Below are 22,152 nucleotides of genomic sequence, written 5' to 3'. Positions count from 1 at the left end.
TGCTGAGCTGCAGCCAGAGCAGGGAGAGCAGCAGCACAGGGAGGGGATTCTGCCCCTCTGCTCTGCTCTGCTCAGAGCCCACCTGCAGCACTGCCTCCAGCTCTGGGGCCTCCAGCACAAGAAGGACCTGGAGCTGCTGGAGAGGCTCCAGAGGAGGCCACCAAGATGAGCAGAGGCTGCAGAAGCTCCCCTGTGGGCCCAGGCTGGGAGAGTTGGGGCTGTGCAGCCTGGAGAGGAGAAGGCTGCAGGCAGACCTCAGAGCAGCCTTGCAGGACCTGAAGGGCTCCAGGAGAGCTGGGGAGGGACTGTGGACAAGGGCTGGGAGTGCCAGGCCCAGGGAGAAAGGCTTTGAGCTGGGAGAGGAGAGATTGAGAGTGGAGAGGAGGAAGAAATTGTTGGCATTGAGGGTGGGGAGAGCCTGGCACAGGCTGCCCAGGGAGGCTGTGGCTGCCTCCTGCCTGGAGGTGTTGCAGGCCAGGCTGGATGAGGCCTTGGGCAGCCTGGTGTCATTCCCTAGATGATGTTTAAGACCCCTTCCAAGCCAAGCCCTTCTGTGACTCTGTGAAGCTAGGAGAGAGGCATCCCTGCTGCCTGGAGAAGACTACAGGTGAAGAAGACACCATCACCATGAGAGCTGCCTCTGCCTTACCCCATGTCCTGCTGCCCATCCCTGTGATTCCAACAGCTTTGAGACAAGCCTGTGGCAGGCAGCTTTCATTCCATGGTACACATCACTAAGGGCAGCCCCAGGCAGGCTGGGGAGGGACTGTTCAGGAGGGGCTGTGGGGATGGGACCAGGGGCAATGGTTTGGAAGTGGAGCAGGGCAGAGCCAGGTTGGCCATCAGGAGGAAGCTCTGCACAGGGAGGCTGGGGAGACACTGGCACAGGCTGCCCAGGGAGGTGCTGGAGGCTCCATGCCTGGAGCCATTGAAGCTCAGCCTGGCTGTGTCCCTGGGCAGCCTGCTCTGGCTGGAGCTGGCCCTGCTGCCTGCAGGGGGGTTGCACAAGATGCCCTCTGAGGCTCCCTTCCAGCCTGTTGCACTCTGTGATTCTGTGCTCCCACACTCAGGAAGATGCTGAAGTGATGAAGAAAATGCAGACTAAAAGGCAAAAGAGCCAGGGTGAGATCTCCCCCAGCTGTGTTCTGCACTCAACCCAGGCTCATTCTTATTACAATAAGCAGAAAGGGTTTGAGTTGCTCAGGATGGTTCCTCAGGCTGCTGTATAGAGAGTGAGAGAGCCCTGGTAGGCCTCAGAGTCTCAAAGCAGAAGGTATTTTGAATGCTTTTACCAGCACTTGAGTTCCACAGAGCACTGCAGGAACTGCTGAGGTGCAGGAAGCAGGAGAGACTTGGTGAAATGCCTACAGGTACAGCTCAAGGTGACTGAATCCTTCATCCAACACCTGCCAAGCATCTCTCTGCTTCATGATGGTCACAGCTCCACAGAGGGGTAGGGGTTGGCAAAGACCTCTGGGGATCATCCAGCCCAAGCCCCCTGCCAGAGCAGGGGCACCCAGGGCAGGGCACACAGAACACATCCAGGGGGGGCTGGGAAGGCTCCAGACAAGGAGACTCCACAGCCTCTCTGGGCAGCCTGCTCCAGGGCTCTGCCACCCTCCAAGTCAAGAAGTTCCTCCTCATGTTCAGAGGGAGCTTCCTATCTTCCAGTTTATGCCCAGCACCTCTTGTGCTGTCCCTGGGCACCACTGAGCAGAGCCTGGCCCCAGCCTCCTGACAGCCACCCCTGAGAGATCTGTAGGCACTGAGCAGATCCCCCTCAGCTCCTCCTCTCCAGGCTACCCAGCCCCAGGGCTCAGCCTCCTCCTCTCCAGGCTACTCAGCCCCAGGGCTCAGCCTCCTCCTCTCCAGGCTACTCAGCCCCAGGGCTCAGCCTCCTCCTCTCCAGGCTACCCAGCCCCAGGGCTCAGCCTCCTCCTCTCCAGGCTACCCAGCCCCAGGGCTCAGCCTCCTCCTCTCCAGGCTACCCAGCCCCAGGGCTCAGCCTCCTCCTCTCCAGGCTACCCAGCCCCAGGGCTCAGCCTCCTCCTCTCCAGGCTACCCAGCCCCAGGGCTCAGCCTCCTTCTCTCCAGGCTACCCAGCCCCAGGGCTCAGCCTCCTTCTCTCCAGGCTACCCAGCCCCAGGGCTCAGCCTCTCCTCAGCTGAGAGCTGTTCCAGTGCCCTCAGCAGCTCTGGGGCCCTGTGCTGGGCTCTCTCCAGCAGTTCTTTGTCCTTCTTGAGCTGGGGGGCACAGAACTGGCCCCAGAGCCCCAGGTGAGGCCTCCCCAGGGCAGAGCAGAGGGGCAGCAGAACCTGCCTGGACCTGCTGGCCACACTCCTCTCGATGCAGCCCAGGCTGCCCTTGGCCTTCTTGGCTGTGAGGGCACCTTGCTGGCTCAGGGTCTCCTTGCTGTCCACCAGCTCCTAAGTCCTCTTCTCCACAGCTGCCCTCCTACAGCTCAGCCCCCAGCCTGCACTGGCACCTGGGGCTGTGCTTCTCCAGAGGCAGGACCCTGCTCTTGCCCTCAGGGAATGCTCCTTGGATGTCCCCCAGCCTTGGGCTGCACAAACTTACCCTTTACATTGTTTGAATCCTGATGCAATTCCTTATCTGGAGTTTCCTTCCCACCTGGGAAATGCTCATTCCAGGCCCACCCTCAGGACCTCCTGCAGGCTGACCATGTCCTTGGGTGTCTTCCTGGGTGATTCTCTCCCAGAGGCTCTCCATCACTGAGGCTCTGTTTGCCACAGAACCCAAGGGAACCACAGCCTAAGGCACATCCCACAGCAGAGCTGCAGACCTGAAACCATCTAACTGGAGTCCTAATGAACCCCAGCTCCTAAAGGATCTGCAGGGAACTGCCAGCACTGCCCCCCAGAGCCAGGGTGACTCCTTCAGCCAGCTACAGAACCACAGAAGCAGAGAACTGGGTGGGTTGGCAAAGCCCTCCAAGCTCATCAACCCAACCCCACCATGGCCACCCAACCATGGCCCCAATGCCATGGCCACAGCTTGCTGGAACTCCTTCAGGCATGGGGACTCCACCACCTCCCTGGGCAGCCTCTGCCAGGCCCTGACCACTCTGGCACCAAAGAAGTTGTTCCTCAACTCCAACCTAAGCCTCCCCTGGCACAGCTTCAGGCCATTTGCTCTCCTCACAGTCACGGTGAGCCCGTGGTGTCAAGACCTTGCTTTAAGTGTCTCTAGCAGCCAAGAGAAGAAAACCCAGCAGCATTCCTTGGGCTCCTGGCTCCTCTGGAGGCTGACACACAAGTGATCCCTGGGAGGAAGCCACCCCTCCCACCCTCACCAGCAGTACCAACCTGGGAGTAGCTTCCTCCTGGCCATGGCTGCTGCCCGGTGGCTTTCATACTCCACGAAAGCAAAGCCTCTGTTTTTGCTTTTGTCAGCTGCACTGGGGTACACAATGACATCCACAACTCCATCTGTCACCTTCTTCATCTCTGCTAAGATTTCCTCCCTCTTCTTGGTTTTGGGGATGCCTCCCACGAAGAGGCGGCAGTTGTCCACGCTGGCACAGACTCCCAGGAGGCGTCCGGTCCTGGGGAGAGGGCACGGCCTGAGGGCAGCACTCACAGCACCACAGCCCTGCCAGGGCTGCAAGGCACCTCAGGGCTCAGCCACTGCCAGCCCCTGCCGTGCCCAGGGACACCTCACACCGCAGCAGCTTGCTCACAGCCACCTCCAGCCTGGCTGCAAACACCTCCAGGCAGGAGGCTTCCACCACCTCCCTGGGCAGCCTGGGCCAGGCTCTCACCACCCTCCTGGCCAACAACTTCTTCCTCACAGCCAATCTCAAGCTCCCCACTTCTCCTTTGGCTCCATCCCCCCCCAGTCCTATCCCTCCCTCACCCCCTCCCAAGTCCCTCCCCAGCTTGCTTGCAGCCCCCTGCAGCTCCTGGCAGGCCACCAGAAGCTCTCCTGGGAGCCTTCTCCTCTCCAGCCTGCACAAGCCCAACTCTCTCAGGCTGTCTGCAGAGCAGAGCAGCTCCAGCCCTCTGCTCCTCCTCCTGGCCCTTCTCTGGACCCCTTCCAGCCCCTCCAGAGCCTTCCTGTGCTGGGGGCTCCAGACCTGGCCCCAGAGCTGCAGCTGTGGTCTCAGCAGAGTGGAGCAGAGGGGCAGAATCCCCTCCCTGCCCTGCTGGCCACACTTCTCTTGCTGCAGCCCAGGCTCTGCTTGGCTCTCTGGGCTGCAGGTGCTCACTGAGTCAGGATGGCCTCCCACACAGAGGACAAATTAAAGATCCAACCCATCTTGTCTTCAAACACAAGGTCAAAAAGAAGGCCTCCTGTTCCTGCTGCACATGTGGACATCCAAACACTCATCACAGAATCACAAAACATTAGGGGTTGGAAGGGACCCCCAGAGATCCCCCAGCCCAACCCCCCTGGCAGGGCAGGGTCACCCAGGGCAGGGCACACAGAGCACAGCCAGGGGGGGTTGGAAGCTCTCCACCCCAGGAGACTCCACAACCTCTCTGGGCAGCCTGCTCCAGGCCCCCAGCAGCCTCACAGGGACAAAGGTTTCCCTCCTCTTCCCCTGGCACCTCCTCTGCTCCAGCTTGCCCCCAGTGCCCCTTGTGCTGTCCTTGGCCAGCCCTGAGCAGAGCCTGGCTCCAGCCCTGCACATCTTTAGCCCCAGCCCTGAGGGCAGCCCTCAGGCTGCTCTGCTCCCAGCTCCCAGCCCCAGCTGCCTCAGCCTGGCCTCCCAGGAGCTGTTCCCCTGCCTGCAGCAGCTCTGTGCCTCTGCCATGGACTCTCTCAAGCACTTCCCTGAGCTCCTTCCTCACCTGAGGGGCCCAGAGCTGGACACAAGATTCCAGCTGTGGCCTCAGCAGGGCAGAGCAGAGGGGCAGCAGAACCTCTCTCACCTCCTCCCCACAGCCCTTCTCATGCAGCCCAGGAGGCCCTTGGCCTTCTTGGCCACCACAGCTCATTGCTGGCTTCTGGGAATCCTTCTGTCCCCCATGTCCCTGTCCTCTGAGCTACTCTCCAGCAGGTCAGTCCCCAGCCTCTCCTGGTCCAGGGCTTGTCCACTCTTTTCATAAAGAAACTGTTCCTCATCTCCAACCTAAACCTCCCCTGGCACAATTTCAGGCCAGTTCCTCTTGTCCTATCACTTGTTCCTAGGCAGCAGAGCCCAACCCCCACACACAGAGTCACAGAATCCTTTCATTCCAAAAAGACCTCTCAGAGCATCCACTCCAACCAGGCTGTGGCTCTGCCCAGGCTGGGGCTAAGCCTTGGCCCTCAGCACCACAGCTCTGCCTCTGTGAAACACCTCCAGGGATGGGGATTCAGCCACCTGCCTTGGCTGCCTGGGCCAGTGGCTGGGAGCCCAGAAAAGGGAAGAAGCTTCTTCTGATCTCCAACCTAAACCTGCCCTGGGGCAACTTGAGGCCATTTCCTCTCCTTCTGTCCCTTGTTCCTTGGGAGCAGAGCCCAGCCCCCAGCTGGCTGCAGCCTCCTCTCAGCAGCTGCAGAGAGCAAGGAGGTCTCCCTCAGCCTCCTCTGCTCCACACTCCACACCCCCAGCTCCCTCAGCTGCTCCTCCCCAGCCCTCTGCTCCAGACCCTTCCCCAGCTCTCTTGCCCTTCTCTGGCCCTGCTCCAGCCCTCAAGCTCCTTCTGGCAGGGAGGGCCCAGAGCTGAAGGCAGCACTCAAGCTGTGGCCTCCCCAGTGCCCAGCCCAGGGCACAAGCCCTGCCCTGCCCCTGCTGCCCACACCATTGCTGCTGCAGGCCAGGCTGCTGCTGCCCTTCTTGCCCCCCTGGCCACTGCTGGCTCCTCTCCAGCTGCTGCCACCCAGCACCCCCAGGGCCTTTCCTGCTGGCCACTTTCCAGCTCAGCTGCCCCAGCCTGGAATATTGTCTGGACTGGGAGCTTCCCAGTCACCTCTGGGCCCTTCTGACTGAGGTTCAGGGGAATGAAAATGAAATCAGGGGAATGAAATCTTTTGTCATAGACAGACCTCACTTGTGGCTTCCTGATGCCAGGTGCCAGGTGTGCAGAGCTCAGTCACCTGCCATGCACTGTGCACCTTCCCTTCCTTCCCTTCCTTCCTTCCTTCCTTCCTTCCTTCCTTCCTTCCTTGCTTCCTTCCTTCCTTCCATCCTTCCGTCCTTCCGTCCTTCCGTCCTTCCTTCCGTCCTTCCTTCCTTCCTTCCTTACTTCCGTCCGTACTCCCTTCCCCCCCTCCCTTCCTTCCTTCCTTCCTTGGAAAAGTAAATATTAATTTGCTCTTTAAAAGAAAATGCCTCTGGGCTTGTTGGCTTTGCTCACTGCACAGAGCTGGGCTGTGCCACAGGAGTGTGGCCAGCAGGGCCAGGGAGGGGATTCTGCCCCTCTGCTCCACTCTGCTGAGACCACAGCTGGAGCTCTGGGGCCAGGTCTGGAGCCCCCAGCACAGGAAGGCTCTGGAGGGGCTGGAAGGGGTCCAGAGAAGGGCCAGGAGGAGGAGCAGAGGGCTGGAGCTGCTCTGCTCTGCAGACAGCCTGAGAGAGTTGGGCTTGTGCAGGCTGGAGAGGAGAAGGCTCCCAGGAGAGCTTCTGGTGGCCTGCCAGGAGCTGCAGGGGGCTGCAAGCAAGCTGGGGAGGGACTTGGGAGGGGGTGAGGGAGGGATAGGACTGGGGGGGCTGGAGCCAAAGGAGAAGTGGGGAGCTTGAGATTGGCTGTGAGGAAGAAGTTGTTGGCCAGGAGGGTGGTGAGAGCCTGGCCCAGGTTGCCCAGGGAGGTGGTGGAAGCCTCCTGCCTGGAGGTGTTTGCAGCCAGGCTGGAGGTGGCTGTGAGCAACCTGCTGCAGTGTGAGGTGTCCCTGCCCATGGCAGGGGGTTGGCACTGCCTGAGCCTTGGGGTCCCTTCCAGCCCTGCCAGCTCTGTGATTGTGTGATTCTGGCTCTGCAGTACAGGTGGTGAGAGAGGAGCAAACCCACACCAAACAAAAAGCAAAACCTTTTGGTTTTGTCAGTGCTCTGCTAAATTTGGGGTTGGGAGTTTTTATCAGGAAGAAATTTCCTGCCAGGAGAATTTTGGGCTTTGGTGCATCCTACATGATGTGGCATAGGGCAGTGACTGCACAGGGAGACGAGAGAGGACTTTCTCTCCAAGCTTCAGGGAGCTAAACAGCCTTCCTGGAGGCTGCAAGGGGAAATCTGCATCACAGAAGCCAATAGATCAATAGGTACCAGGGAAAGGGAAAGAATCCCAGGATGTCAGCATGGGGCCTTGGAAGGGACCTCTGGGCACCCCCAGCCCCAGCCCCTGCTCCAGCAGGGCACCCCCAGCAGCTTGCCCAGCAGCACAGTGCCCAGGGGGGGGTTGGAAGCTCTCCACCCCAGGAGACTCCACAACCTCTCTGGGCAGCCTGCTCCAGGCCTCCAGCAGCCTCACACCAAACAACTTTCTCCTCCTGCTCACATCCAACCTCCTGCCTGCCACTCTCTGCCCCTTGGCCTGGCCCTGGGCACCACTCAGCAGAGCCTGGCCCCAGCCTCTTGCCCCCCACAGCTCCTTTAGCTCTTGCTGAGCATTGCTCAGCTGCCCTCTGGGGCTGCTCTCCTGCAGGCTCTCAGCCCCAGGGCTCTCAGCCTATGCTGCTCCCAGAGCTGCTCCAGGCCCCTCAGCAGCTTTGCAGCCTGCCCTGGACTCTCTCCAGCACTTCCCTGCCTCTGGAACTGGGGAGCCCAGAGGTGGAACCAGGACTCCAGTTGTGTGGAGGAGTCCCTCCCTTGCCCTGCTGCCCACACTGTTCTTCATGCCCCTGAGCTGGTGTGCAGGTGTCTGCCACCCTTACCTGATCTCATAGTTGTTCAGCTGCTTGATTGCATTCTTTGCCTCCTGTTTGTTGGAGAAGGTCACAAAGGCATAGCCTCTGTTGTTGCCATTGAAGTCCATCATCATCCTCATCTCATATATTTTGCCAATCTGCAAATGGGAAGGAGAAGGCTGGCAGCAAGGTGAGATGTGTTTAAAGAAGGCTGAGTGCTTCCTTGACTATGCAGGTGTCACACCATCATAGAAGCACAGAGCTGGCAGGGCTGGAAGGGACCCCAAGGCTCAGGCAGTGCCAACCCCCTGCCATGGGCAGGGACACCTCACACTCCAGCAGGTTGCTCACAGCCACCTCCAGCCTGGCTGCAAACACCTCCAGGCAGGAGGCTTCCACCACCTCCCTGGGCAGCCTGGGCCAGGCTCTCACCACCCTCCTGGCCAACAACTTCTTCCTCACAGCCAATCTCAAGCTCCCCACTTCTCCTTTGGCTCCATCCCCCCCAGTCCTATCCCTCCCTCACCCCCTCCCAAGTCCCTCCCCAGCTTGCTCGCAGCCCCCTGCAGCTCCTGGCAGGCCACCAGAAGCTCTCCTGGGAGCCTTCTCCTCTCCAGCCTGCACAAGCCCAACTCTCTCAGGCTGTCTGCAGAGCAGAGCAGCTCCAGCCCTCTGCTCCTCCTCCTGGCCCTTCTCTGGACCCCTTCCAGCCCCTCCAGAGCCTTCCTGTGCTGGGGGCTCCAGCACTGGACTCGGTCTGGGCTTGACCATCTGCAGTTCAGCCTTGAAGCCCAGCTCTGCCCAGCAGTACAGCCTGCAGCACCAGCCCCCAGCACAAGTCCTTACTTTCTCACACAGAGGTATGAGTTCATCCTCAAAGAGGTCTCTGGGCAGCTTCCCAATGAAGATCTCACAGCCCCTCTCGGGGGGAGGGCCGTCCCAGCCCGGCGGGGGGCCGCCGTACTTCCTCTGCCCATTTTCCTGCCATGGGGAGAAATGAGAGGGTGGGTTAGGGGCAGAGGTTAGACCTGGCTGTAACCAACCCCTTCCCAGGGACAGACACCTCAGGCATGCTCCATCACCAGTGGCTTGCAAGCAGAGCCCAGCCTCCCCTTCAAGGAGCAACCCTGGCCAGGATCATCAGCAACAGCGTCCTGGGCACAGGTTGCCCCTCTGCCACCCTGCACTGGTGGCTGTGGGGGCACAGCTGGCACACTGCTGCTGGGGGGGCTGCAGAAGGAGCTGCTTTGTGCTTGGCTGAGTGCTGCTGAGGACCTGCAGCAATGCTCTGCAGCTCAGGTGCTGCTGCACATGACCAAATGGGAGACAGACAAACACCTCCTTGGATAAAAAAGGTCTTGTTGGCTTCTCCTTCCTCCTCTTCCTTCTCCTTCTCCTTCTCCTTCTCCTTCTCCTTCTCCTTCTCCTTCTCCTTCTCCTTCTCCTTCTCCTTCTCCTTCTCCTTCTCCTTCTCCTTCTCCTTCTCCTTCTTCTTCTCCTTCTCCTTTTCTCCTCCTTTTCTCCTTCTCCTTTTCTCCTCCTTTTCTCCTTCTCCTTTTCTCTTCCTTTTCTCCTTCTCCTTTTCTCCTTCTCCCTTTCTCCTTCTCCCTTTCTCCTTCTCCCTTTCTCCTTCTCCCTTTCTCCTTCTCCTTTTCTCCTTCTCCTTCTCCTTCTCCTTCTCCTTCTCCTTCTCCTTCTCCTTCTCCTTCTCCTTCTCCTTCTCCTTCTCCCCTTTCCCCTTCTCCCTCCCCTTCCTCCTTCCCCTTCTCTCTTTTCCCCCCCATGCTATTCTATTCCTTCCTTCAAAATCCCTTGCTGGTCCCACAGGGATGCTCCCATGGGAGCCAGGACTCCAAAGATGTTTATATTTGGGTCTCCCTGATCACCTCTCTCATCATTTCCCACACTGGGATTGCTCCAGGCCAGTGAGCTCCTGCACAGCTAACTCAAGAGGAAGCCTCAAGCACAGAACCCAGCAGGGATCCTCCCAGGAAAACAAGAGTGGAGCCAGGAGCTGCTTCAGCTTTCCTGAGCCTACACCAGGCCTGGATTTATCCCTGCTGGCTGCTCTTTTGCAGCTGTTGTCAGCAGAGTGGTGGAGCTGTGGGGGCACTTGAAGTGGTGGATGAAGACCATGCTGGCTGGGGCCACTTTCCTGCCTCCCCAGTGGGGCTGAGCTGAGCTGGCTGCTGAGTTGGGATTTAGCCACCTCCCAAGCCACTTGCTGGGTGAAGCCCCCAAGTGGTGGCTGTGTTGTGTGCTGCTGTGGTCACCTGCAGCCTTCACTGACCTGAAAATGGTGAGAGGAGCCTGCCTGGTCTGCTTTAAGCCAAGTGAGAGACAACCAGCACCCAGTGCCCATGGGAGCTGGGGTGTGAGGGGGCACAGCACCCAGCACAGCCCTCCCTCAGTCTGCAGGGGCTTGAAGGAAGGCAGCATCTCAACAAACTCATCTTGGCAAGCTCTTGTCTGGGGGACAACAGACTTCACCTTCTGCTTCTCCAGGGTGAGTGTGCACTGAGGGAGAAGGTGTTTGGGGGGAAGAAAATAGAGTAGAATAGAATGGAATGGAATGGAATGGAATGGAATGGAATGGAATGGAATGGAATAGAATAGAATAGAATAGAATAGAATAGAATAGAATAGAATAGAATAGAATAGACCAGGTTGGAAAAGACCTTCAAGATCATTGCATCCAACCCATCAACCAATCCAACAACACCTAAACAACTAACCCATGGCACCAAGCACCCCATCAAGTCTTCTCCTGAACACCTCCAATGATGGTGACTCCACCACCTCCCTAGGCAGCACATTCCAATGGGCAATCACTCTCTCTGTGTAGAACTTCTTCCTCACCTCCAGCCTAAACCTCCCCTGGCACAGCCTGAGACTGTGCCCTCTTGTTCTGGTGCTGGCTGCCTGGGAGAAGAGACCAACCCCCACCTGGCTACAACCTCCCTGCAGGTATTTGTAGAGAGCAATGAGGTCTCCCCTGAGCCTCCTCTTCTCCAGGCTAAGCAACCCCAGCTCCCTCAGCCTCTCCTCACAGGGCTGTGCCCCAGACCCCTCCCCAGCTCTGTTGCTCTTCTCTGGACACCTTCCAGCATCTCAACCTCCTTCCTAACCTTAGGGGCCCAGAGCTGGACACAGGACTCAAGGTGTGGCCTAAGCAGTGCTGAGTCCAGGGGCACAATGACCTCCCTGCTCCTGCTGGCCACACTGTTCCTGATGCAGGCCAGGATGCCCTTGGCCCTCCTGGCTGCCTGGGCACACTGCAGGCTCATGTTCAGCCTACCATCAACCAGCACCCCCAGGTCCCTCTCTGCCTGGCTGCTCTCAGCCACTCTGACCCCAGCCTGTAGCACTGCCTGGGGTTGCTGTGGCCAATGTGCAGCACCTGGCACTTGGATGTGTTCAATCTCCTGCCCTTGGCCTCTGTCCATCTGCCCAGCCTGTCCAGGTCCCTCTGCAGAGCCTCTCTGCCCTCCAGCAGATCAACTCCTGCCCCCAGCTTGGTGTCAGCTGCAGATTTACTGCTGATGGACTCAATGCCCTCCTCCAGATCATCAATGAAGATGTTAAAGAGGCTGGGGCCCAGCACTGATCCCTGGGGCACACCACTGGTGCCTGGCTGCCAGCTGGCTGTGGCACCATTCACCACCACTCTCTGGGCTCAGCCTCCAGCCAGTTCCTAACCCAGCTCAGAGAGCTGCTGCCCAGGCCAGGGTCTGACAGCTTGGCCAGGAGTTTGCTGTGGGGGACAGTGTCAAAGGCCTTGCTGAGGTCCAGGCAGACCACATCCACAGCCTGCCCCACATCCACCAGGCAGTCCCCTGGGCATAGAAGGAGCTCAGGTTGGTCAGCCAGGACCTGCCCTTCCTAAACCCATGCTGGCAAAGCCCAGAGAGAGGTGGAAAAGGAAAGGAAGAGGGAACAGGATGGAAAAGGTAGGGAGAAAGAAGAAGAGCTGGTAAGGAGGGAAAGGAGATGTTGGACCTCGTGTTGGGGCTGGGAGTTGAGATCTGGTGGTTCAGGAATGAGCTCTGGCCAGATGTGACAGCATGAGCCTGGGGACCAGGCTGAAGAAAGCCACAGCAAACAGGAGACAGAAAGAAGTTCTTTGTCTTCTGGGTCAGTGAGAGCAGAGAGCCTCCTCAGGGGCCACAAGTGCAGCTGGTGGCCTGCTCCTGAGGCACATCAGGATTGAGGGCTGCAGGAGAATGGCTTTGCCCAGGAGCCCTCAGGTTTTGCTTCGGGCTGTTGTGCCCTCTAGTGCTATGCAAGGCAAGGCAAAGGTCAGGGAGGCCACCTGCCCAAGGCTCTCTGGTCTCAGTTCATTCCTCCATGGTGATGCAAGGTTGGCCTCCTGTGAGTGACCAAGCTGGCAGCAGGTCAGCCTGGCTCGGGCATGCTAGCTGAGAAGGACATCTTCAGGGGGCTGGGGGATGCCAAGCCCAGCCTCCCCCTGCCCTAACCAGGGGAAGCTTGGTGCTTGGAGCCCTTGAGGTCTAATCAGGGAGCAAACCTTTGGTGTCTGGGCAGGTGCCTGCAAGGCTCTGTGCAAAAGGGCAGATCTGGTGGCGGCAGCTTGCACCTCCTAAGGCCAGCTCCGGACCTACAACCTTCAGAGATATCGCTGGGGGGCTTTTTTCCCTTCCTTTGCCACGCTACCACTGCAACCAAAGCTCTCAGACAGCAGCCCCCAACCCTTCCCACCATTTAGCAGCTCTCAGGCTTCTTCAGTCTGTTATTAGTCAGCTGTTTCTCCCCCAGCCTTCTGCTGATTTGGCTCGGGGCACTCCATCGCCGGAGCGGCGGCGCAGAGCTGCGCGCAGCGGCAGAGGAGACCCCAGAGAGGAAGGGTGAGCGAGGAGGGCATCCTGTGCAGGGCCTCACTGTTCGAGCCCCTGCTGCCAGGCAGGGCTGCAGGGTGAAGGCAGGCACCAGAGGGGGTGAGCAGGAGTTCCTACCTGGATCAAATTATATCCTGTGCGCTGAATTAAGGCCCGGAGGGCAGCTTCCTTCTGCGTGCCGGTCAAGCCGTCCCCGCAGTTGTGATTTGATTCCATTGAGAGTGATTAGCAGCAAAAAATCAGGTTAATTAGGGGTGCTCACTGCAATCAGATTCGAGATAAATTACAGAAATTAATATGGGCTGGGAGGGAGAGAGGCCACGCTGCTGAGAAAGTGAACAGGGTCAGGGGACCGGGGTGGGGGGAGGGCTGGAGGCCAGCCAGCCCGAGCCCCCTGCCAGCGCACGCAGAACACATCCAGGTGGGGCTTGGAAGTCTGCAGACAGAAGTCTCCTGCCAGGAGAATTTTGGGCTTTGGTGCATCCTACATGATGTGGCATAGGGCAGTGACTGCACAGGGAGACGAGAGAGGACTTTCTCTCCAAGCTTCAGGGAGCTAAACAGCCTTCCTGGAGGCTGCAAGGGGAAGTCTGCATCACAGAAGCCAATAGATCAATAGGTACCAGGGAAAGGGAAAGAATCCCAGGATGTCAGCATGGGGCCTTGGAAGGGACCTCTGGGCATCCCCCAGGCCCTGCTCCAGCAGGGCACCCCCAGCAGCTTGCCCAGCAGCACAGTGCCCAGGGGGGGTTGGAAGCTCTCCACACCAGCAGACTCCACAACCTCTCTGGGCAGCCTGCTCCAGGCCTCCAGCAGCCTCACACCAAACAACTTTCTCCTCCTGCTCACATCCAACCTCCTGCCTGCCACTCTCTGCCCCTTGGCCTGGCCCTGGGCCCCACGCAGCAGAGCCTGGCCCCAGCCTCTTGCCCCCCACAGCTCCTTTAGCTCTTGCTGAGCATTGCTCAGCTGCCCTCTGGGGCTGCTCTCCTGCAGGCTCTCAGCCCCAGGGCTCTCAGCCTTTGCGGCTCCCAGAGCTGCTCCAGGCCTCTCAGCAGCTTTGCAACCTGCCCTGGACTCTCTCCCTCTCTCCAGTAAATCTCTGTTCCTCTTGAGCTGGGAAGCCCAGGACTGGACACAGTCCTCCAGCTGTGATCTCAGCAGGACAGAGCAGAAGGAGAGGAGAACCTCCCTTGTCCTTCTGGCCACACTCTTCTGAACGCAGCCCGGAGTGCCCCTGTGGTTGCTCTGCCTGAATCAGCCATGCTGAGATGAAAAACCAAACCCACCCCCGTGGTGCAGAGCATGGAGAAGGCAGAATGCTCCCCATGGTGTTGCATGGAAATGAAGCAGCATTTTACACCCCCAGGCAGGTTTGGGACAGCACTGCAGGGAGGGGCAGGGGCACACTGCAGCCGGAGATACCCAGTCCAACCCCCCTGCCCTAGGGTCGCCCAGGGCAGGGCACACAGAACACATCCAGGGGGGGCTGGGAAAGCTCCAGACAAGGAGACCCCACAGCCTCTCTGGGCAGCCTGCTCCAGGGCTCTGCCACCCTCCAAGTCAAGAAGTTCCTCCTCATGTTCAGAGGGAGCTTCCTATCTTCCAGTTTATGCCCAGCACCTCTTGTGCTGTCCCTGGGCACCACTGAGCAGAGCCTGGCCCCAGCCTCCTGACAGCCACCCCTGAGAGATCTGCAGGCACTGAGCAGATCCCCCTCAGCCTCCTCCTCTCCAGGCTACCCAGCCCCAGGGCTCAGCCTCCTCCTCTCCAGGCTTCCCAGCCCCAGGGCTCAGCCTCCTCCTCTCCAGGCTTCCCAGCCCCAGGGCTCAGCCTCCTCCTCTCCAGGCTACCCAGCCCCAGGGCTCAGCCTCCTCCTCTCCAGGCTACCCAGCCCCAGGGTTCAGCCTCCTCCTCTCCAGGCTACCCAGCCCCAGGGCTCAGCCTCCTCCTCTCCAGGCTACCCAGCCCCAGGGCTCAGCCTCCTCCTCTCCAGCCTACCCAGCCCCAGGGCTCAGCCTCCTCCTCTCCAGGCTACCCAGCCCCAGGGCTCAGCCTCCTCCTCTCCAGGCTACCCAGCCCCAGGGCTCAGCCTCCTCCTCTGAGGCTACCCAGCCCCAGGGCTCAGCCTCCTCCTCTCCAGGCTACCCAGCCCCAGGGCTCAGCCTCCTCCTCTCCAGGCTACCCCGCCCCAGGGCTCAGCCTCCTCCTCTCCAGCCTACCCAGCCCCAGGGCTCAGCCTTCATAACAGATCCCAGCACAAGAAATCCAAGCACACCACAACAGCTTTCCAGCCCTCGTTTTTCAGAGCAGCTCTTCTCTGTTTCCTCTGCTGGGCTGAGGACAGCCAGGCACCTCGTTGGGTACCAGTGTTACCTCCATTACCCAAGTGTCAGTATCCATCAGTGCACCCAGGCTGCAAGCCACAGTGGGATGCTTAATGCCAGCAGCTGATGGGGCAGCCACCAGCAGCAGGGCCACGAAAATGCCCAGGGGGTTGGAGCAGCTCTGCTATAGGCACAGGCTGAGGGAGCTGGGGGTGTTCAGGCTGGAGAAGAGAAGGCTCCAGGGAGACCTTAGAGCAGCCTCCCTGTACTTGAAGAGGCTCCAAGAAGGCTGCAGAGAGACTGTTCCCAAAGGCCTGCAGGGACAGGAGCAGGGGCAATGGCTTCAAAGCAGAGCAGAGCAGATTGAGATTGGATGTGAGGAACAAGTTGTGCCCCAGGAGGCTGCTGGAACACTGCAGCAGGCTGCCCAGGGAGGTGGTTGAGGCTCCATGCCTGGAGATGTTCCAGGGGAGGCTGGCCAGGGCTCTGGGCAGCCTGATCCAGTGGAGGATGTCCCTGCTGAGTGCAGGGGGCTGGCCTGGCTGAGCTCTGGAGCTCCCTTCCAGCCCAGAGCACTCTGTGGCTCTGTGGTTCTATGAGCTGGCTGGATTTCAGCACTTTCCCTTTATTGCAGGCACCACCTTGGCCCTTGCATCAGGGCTGCTGTGCTGGGTTGCCTGGTTTGGTATCATTAAGGGTACAGGAGGAAAGCTGCTGCCCTGGGGGCTGAGGACACATCATTGCTTTGTCTCCCATGTCCCCTGGGGCCATTAATCCATTAGGAAAGGCAGCCTCAGAGTGGGAAAAGTCCCTTTGCATGGCTGCTCTTGGGAAGTGGGAATGCCTGTAGAGAAAGGGGGGCTTTGGGGGTCTTTTGTTGGTGTGTTTGAATACAACCTGACATCCACAACTAACTTAATAAAGACAGCAACCCCCACTTCAAGCTCATTGCTCCAGAATTCCTCCTTCTCCCAGGCTCTGAGCCTTGGATGCCTGCTGCTCATCATGCTAAGTATAAAAAGCAGATACAAATGGGGAAGAAGGCTGCACATGATCCAGGTTTGGAAGGAAATTAGGACACCCAGAGGTGCAAACTGTCCTAAATCATCCTCATTTTTTGGGCCAATTTTTTAATGGCCCTGCCAAGTTCCTCGTGGTCACAGAATTAATAACCCCCTCCCCCCTGCCATGGTAAGGGCTGGGCTCTGCTCCCTAGTCTCAGGTGAGAGAAGGAGAGGAGCTGGCCTGAAGTTGTGCCAGGGGAGGCTTAGGTTGGAGCTGAGGAACAATTTGTTTGGTGCCAGAGTGCTCAGGGCCTGGCAGAGGCTGCCCAGGGAGGTGGTGGAGTCCCCATGCCTGGAGGTGTTGCAGCAAGCTGTGGCCATGGCACTGGGGCCATGGGCTGGTGGCCATGGTGGGGTTGGGTTGGTGCTGGACTGGAGCAGCTTGGAGGCCCCTTTCAGCCCAAACCATTCTGTGGCTGTGCATCACCACCAGACATCTCCAACACATCTGAGCCAGCCATGGTGGGAACAGCTCTGCCTGTCCACCCCCACACAGATCCTCACCAAAGAATGTGCAGAGGCTGAGCAGAAGGTAAACACAACCTGCTGCTGGCAGGGGATGAAGCAACCCTGGACACAACCCCCAGCACCTGTCCTGCAGCACAGGCTCTGTGCTGTGCCTCTGCTGGGCTGCTGCCTGGGCAGCAAGCAGGGATGGGCACTGCAAGACCTCCACAGAGTGCATCAGGCTGGAAGAGAGCCTCAGAGGGCATCTGTGCAACCCCCCTGCAGGCAGCAGGCACAGCTCCAGCCAGAGCAGGCTGCCCAGGGACACAGCCAGGCTGAGCTTCAATGGCTCCAGGCATGGAGCCTCCAGCACCTCCCTGGGCAGCCTGTGCCAGTGTCTCCCCAGCCTCCCTGTGCAGAGCTTCCTCCTGATGGCCAACCTGGCTCTGCCCTGCTCCACTTCCAAACCATTGCCCCTGGTCCTATCCCCACAGCCCCTTCTGAACAGTCCCTCCCCAGCCTGCCTGGGGCTGCCCTGCAGATACTGAACTGCAGCTCTGAGGTCTCCTGGAGCCTTCTCTGCTCCAGGCTGAACAGCCCCAACTCTCCCAGCCTGGGCCCACAGGGGAGCTTCTGCAGCCTCTGCTCATCTTGGTGGCCTCCTCTGGAGCCTCTCCAGCAGCTCCAGGGCCTTCTTGTGCTGGGGGCCCCAGAGCTGGAGGCAGTGCTGCAGGTGGGCTCTGAGCAGAGCAGAGCAGAGGGGCAGAATCCCCTCCCTGTGCTGCTGCTCTCCCTGCTCTGGCTGCAGCTCAGCACTCAGCTGGCTCTGGGCTGCCAGGGACCAGTGCTGGCTCCTGGGGACTTTGGCACCATCTGACACCCCCAAGGCCTTCTTTTAAGCAGTTCCTCCCCAGCATTCCTGTAGATCCCTTTCAGACACTCAAATACTTCTCCAAGGCCTCCCTGGATCCTTCTCTTCTCCAGGCTGAACAGCCCCAGCTCTCCCAGCCTGGCCCCACAGCAGAGGTTCTCCAGCCTCTCGTCATGGTAGCCTCTTCTAGACCCTCTCCATCAGGTTTCCTTGCTGCCAGAGTGGTCAGGGCCTGGCAGAGGCTGCCCAGGGAGGTGGTGGAGTCCCCATGCCCGGAGGTGTTGCAGCAAGCTGTGGCCATGGCACTTGGGGCCATGGTTTGGTGGCCATGGTGGTGTTGGGGTGCTGGTTGGACTGGATGATCTCAGAGGCCTTTTCCAACCCAAACATCTCCACCATGCTATGACTGTCTGCTGCTAGAAAAGTGATCTTTGATCAGGGCATCATGTCAGTGCATTTTCCTCTCTCCACTGAAGGTTCTCCTTTATTTTTAGCTTCTCTTAAAGGTCTCCAAAGGCACAGCAGGAAATGGCACTTTCATGCCTAGCAAACCCCACATGGACCAGAAGCAAACTCCTCAGAGCAGCCTTTCACCTCTCCATGCCTGCTTCCACACACAGTTTCCTTGCCAGCTGCTGCAGTCAGCTCTTATGGTTTTACTTCAGCCAGCCAGAAGCAAGATGAACCCAGAAGCTTCTACCCCCCAACATTGTGGATTTTCACAGAACCCTGGGATTGTTTGGGTTGGAAAGGACCTCAAAGCTCATCCAGCTCCAGCCCCCTGCCATGGGCAGGGACACCTCCCACCAGCCCCAGGCTGCTCAGGGCCTCATCCAGCCTGGCCTGCAACACCTCCAGGCAGGAGGCAGCCACAGCCTCCCTGGGCAGCCTGTGCCAGGCTCTCCCCACCCTCACTGCCAACAATTTCTTCCTCCTCTCCACTCTCAATCTCTCCTCTCCCAGCTTCACTTGGAAAAAGGGGAATCAGTTTTCCCAGCCGAGGGTTGGCCTCCCACGCCAGGATTCTCGTGGCGAAGAGGAGAGGTGGTCAGGACTTCCATCCTGACCCTGGCCTCTTCCCCCAGTGCTCTGCATCCTGAGCCTGCCCCCTCTCAGCCTTTTCGGGGAACGCTGGTTACTGTTTCCAGGAAGGAGATAAGGAAGCTGTGTTTGCCCTGCGGGGATCAATACCCCCCGGGGTGGGAGCGAGCCGGGGCCGCTCGGACACAACTCATTAGCAAAGGGCATTGTGCAGCAGCACAGCCCCAGGGCAAGCAGCTCCTTCGACAAGGCTGCAGAGCTGCAGGCACTCTGCACCCTTCATCCCCCAGGGGAAGCATGTCCCCTGAGCTTGTCAGCTTGCTGCTCAAGGGGCTCCCAAGTTGGCTCCCCTGCCCTCAGGCTCCGTGCAGTGTCTGTTCTCACAGCACACAATCACTGAATCACCCAAGCCTTTAGGTTGGGAGGGAGCTTTAAAGCTCACCCAGTGCAGCCCCCTGCAGCCAGCAGGGACAGCCCCAAGCAGAGCCCCAACCAGCCTGAGCTGCACTGCTGCCAGCCATGGGGCAGCTCCCAGCTCTCTGGGCAGCCTGGGCCAGGCTCTCCCCACCCTCAGCACCAACCATTTCTCCTTCTCTCCACTCTCAAGCTCCCTCTTGCAGCCCAAACCATCCCCCCTTGGCCTGGCCCAAGAGGCTCTGCTCAGAAGTCTGTCCCCAGCTTTCTGCTGGGCCCTTGGAGCCCTGCAAGGCCAGCAGGAGGTCTGCCTGCAGCCTTCTCCCCTGCAGGCTGCCCAAGGCCAACTCTCCCAGCCTGGCCTCCCAGCAGAGGGCTTCCAGCCCTGCCAGCACTGCTGTGGCCTCCTCTGGCCCTGCTCCAGCAGCTCCCTGGCTGGGCTGTGCTGAGGGCTGTAGAATATGTACATTCTGAAGTTATATTGAATCATTCTTCACATTCTTCCCCCAAGCAGCCCCTTTGAAGCCTCACAGTCTGCCCCCAGCTCATTGCTGGGCCGGGGACAGGCTTCGGGACGGAGTCCGATTGAGCAACCCAGCACAAGGCTGTGCAGGAGGTTGGGTTGCTTCCAGCTCAGAACAGTTCACAGAAGGTGGGAGCTCAGGGGTCTTGGCAGGAAACTGGGATAGGTTCATAGTGAAGCTAAAGCTCTGCAGGCTGTGCACAAATCTCAGGCTCATATTCCCTGTAGGAGCTGATGGGTTTGGTGCTCTTTAGCTTGGGAAAGAGCTTCTCTCTCTGGGGCAAACCTTTGCTGCCATGCACAGCTGCTGCAGCAGCCCTCACAAAGCCCTCTCTGCAGGGTGCCTGATGCTGAACCCAGCCTCCCTCCTTCCCCATCCCTCTGCTTTATCTGCAGCATCACAAGCTGGTTGCTTTGAAGCCAACCTCCCTCCTGCGCCTGCTCTCCCCTGAGCCTCCAGGGGAAGAGAGCTGGAGGGAGGCATCACGCTTGGGGCCCAAAGCTGCCTAGTTTGAGGAGATCATGGGGGGAAAAAATGGGAATCTTTAGGATCAGCCCTCGAGATGGAGACTACCTTTTGGCAAAGAGAAGGAGGAGTAAGACACAGGCTGCAAAGGCCTCTAATGATTAGCCCTGGGAAGTTGCACTTTAACAATCGGAGACTGAAGGATCGCCGGGAAAATCCCTCCTCCACCCCCCCAGCTCGCCTGCCTTCACTCTCCTGCCAGCCAGCAGCCATGGGGAAAGGGCTCCCTGCAGGAATTATGCCACAGAGCCCTTCTCCCTCCACCCTTGCTCATCAGCAAAGCAAGCTGAGGAACGGGTCCAGCTCCATCCTGCAGCGTGGTCCCGCAGTCCCCCCCCGGCGTCAGGCACCACCGAAGGAGGGAATTTGATGGTGGAACAGCAGCAGGGTGCCGGGGCAGGCGTGTGATGGAGTTGCCCCTTCCCCGTGGCAGCCCAAAGCCCTCTCTCAGGGGGTGGGGAGCAGGTGCCCTGTCCCCAGTGCTGATGCCACTCACCTGAGCGGTGCTGGAGATCAGCGCCCGGGAGCAAGGTCTCCTTGATTGTGGGGAGTTTGCGACGTGTCCCTCTGCCTAGTCCCTAATCATCATATCAAACTCCAAAGGTTCAGCAGCCCCGGGGCTGCTTTACAGTCCCCACAGGTTAAACTTTAACCTGCTCTATCTCCTGGCTCCCTGCAGGCCTTTGACCAGACAGCTGGGTCACCGCTGCTCCGGCGGCCCCTGCCCGGGGCCAGCTGCTGGGCAGAGCGATGCCAAAGCCCTGCACTCAGATCCTGGCTCAAGAGCCAGCCCCCTGCCACCACTGCAGCACCACTTGGTTGTCTGCAAGTGCAAGGCTTGCCCTGCTGGCCTGTCCCCCCCACTGCCATGGCTGCCCCCAGCAGAGAGGCTGGGAGAAAGGACACAGGACACAGCCTTGTGCCACCTTGTGCTGCAAGGAGGTTTCGTTGTGGCCAAGCAGGCCACAGGGTCCTGGGCTGCATTCAGCAGAGTGTGGCCAGCAGAGCTAGCCACGGGACCACAGGCTCAGAGGATGTGAGGGGTTGGGAGGGACCTCTGCAGAGCTTCCAGTCCAAGCCCCTGCCAGAGCAGGAGCAGAGAATCCAGCACAGGTGTGCTGTGCTTCCAGCCCCACGGCCCTGACCCTCCAGATGCTTTTCCTCCTGAAATCCTGACATGACTCCATCCCTTTTCTCCCTCTTCCACAGTGCCTGAGGTGTGGGGAGAAAGTGTTGCTGAGAGTTTGTGCTCAGCCACAGTGTTTAAGTTTAAAGCCTTCAGGTCACAGGCTCAGAGGATGTGAGGGGTTGGGAGGAACCTCTGGAGAGCTTCCAGTCCCAGCCCCTGCCAGGGCAGGAGCAGAGAATCCAGCACAGGGCACACAGGAACACATCCAGACAGGGCTGCAAAGGCTCCACAGAAGGAGACTCCACAACCTCTCTGGGCAGCCTGCTCCAGGCCTCTGGGAGCCTCCCAGGCAAGAAGTTCCTCCTCATGCTGAGCTGCAACCTCCTGGCCTGCACTTTCCATCCATTGCCTGTCAGATTTTTGCTCTTCAGAGGAAAAGTGATGGAAGGGAAGATGTGATCTGCGCTTAGCACAGAACCACAGCAGGTTAAGGGTTGGAAGGGACCTCCAGAGAGCATCCAGTCCAACCCCCCTGCCAGTGCAGGGTCACCCAGGGCAGGTCACCCAGGCACACATCCAGGTGGGGGTTGAATACCTCCAGAGAGGGAGACTTCCCTTTTGAAAGCCATCATCAGGAGGTGCCAAGACACAATTGGTTCCTTCTCCATAACCACTCTGGCAGTGTGCTGCTTGTTGCAGTTTCCCTTAGCTGCCCCTGCTGAGAGAAGCCCCTTTGAGTGGTATTTGAGTAGATGGCACTGCCTACCACCACAAAGCCCTGAGCTGGGCCCAGTCCTCCAGCTCACCCTGGAAGTGCTGGAAGAAATGTCCTGGGATGCTCAGCAAGGGATCAGTGGCAAATCTCCCTCTCAGCTGTGACAAGTCCTGCAGGCTGTGGCTGCAGCCAAGCAGAAGGCTGTTGGCAGAGGAATGAAGCCATTAACAACATCTTTGATTTCAGGAGGAGCAGGGTGCCCTGCCAAGGACCTCACTTCATGATCTCTGCTCACTCAGGTTTTGAAGCAGGGATGATTTTAACTTAGCACTGGGGTTTTCCTTGAGCATTGGTGAGGAGACTCAGGGGAGAAGGCAGTGGAAACTCAGGAGGAAGTGGGATTGGAAACCATCAGTGCTAGAGACATGGTCCACCTCTGTTAGGAATAGCT

The 22,152-nt window shown here is 59.1% G+C and overlaps 1 protein-coding gene across 1 annotated transcript in view; it reads right to left on the bottom strand.

Annotated features, from left to right (window-relative positions):
* Positions 1 to 20,392, bottom strand: part of A1CF (APOBEC1 complementation factor) — a 54,642-nt gene extending 34,250 nt beyond the window's left edge. The window contains exons 1-5 of the mRNA XM_009903828.2: positions 20,354 to 20,392; positions 12,762 to 12,905; positions 8,635 to 8,769; positions 7,816 to 7,946; positions 3,327 to 3,565 (exon numbers count right to left, since the gene is read on the bottom strand). Of these exons, the coding sequence (XP_009902130.1) occupies positions 3,327 to 3,565; positions 7,816 to 7,946; positions 8,635 to 8,769; positions 12,762 to 12,860 (604 nt within the window). The 5' untranslated portion in view covers positions 12,861 to 12,905; positions 20,354 to 20,392. The remainder of the gene's footprint in view (positions 1 to 3,326; positions 3,566 to 7,815; positions 7,947 to 8,634; positions 8,770 to 12,761; positions 12,906 to 20,353) is intronic.
* Positions 20,393 to 22,152: the final 1,760 nt, after the last annotated feature.

Source organism: Dryobates pubescens, chromosome 30, assembly GCF_014839835.1.
Source record: "Dryobates pubescens isolate bDryPub1 chromosome 30, bDryPub1.pri, whole genome shotgun sequence".
Classification (NCBI taxonomy): domain Eukaryota; kingdom Metazoa; phylum Chordata; class Aves; order Piciformes; family Picidae; genus Dryobates; species Dryobates pubescens.
Note: the sequence above shows the minus strand (reverse complement) of the source record. Positions and strands in the feature narration are given on the sequence as shown.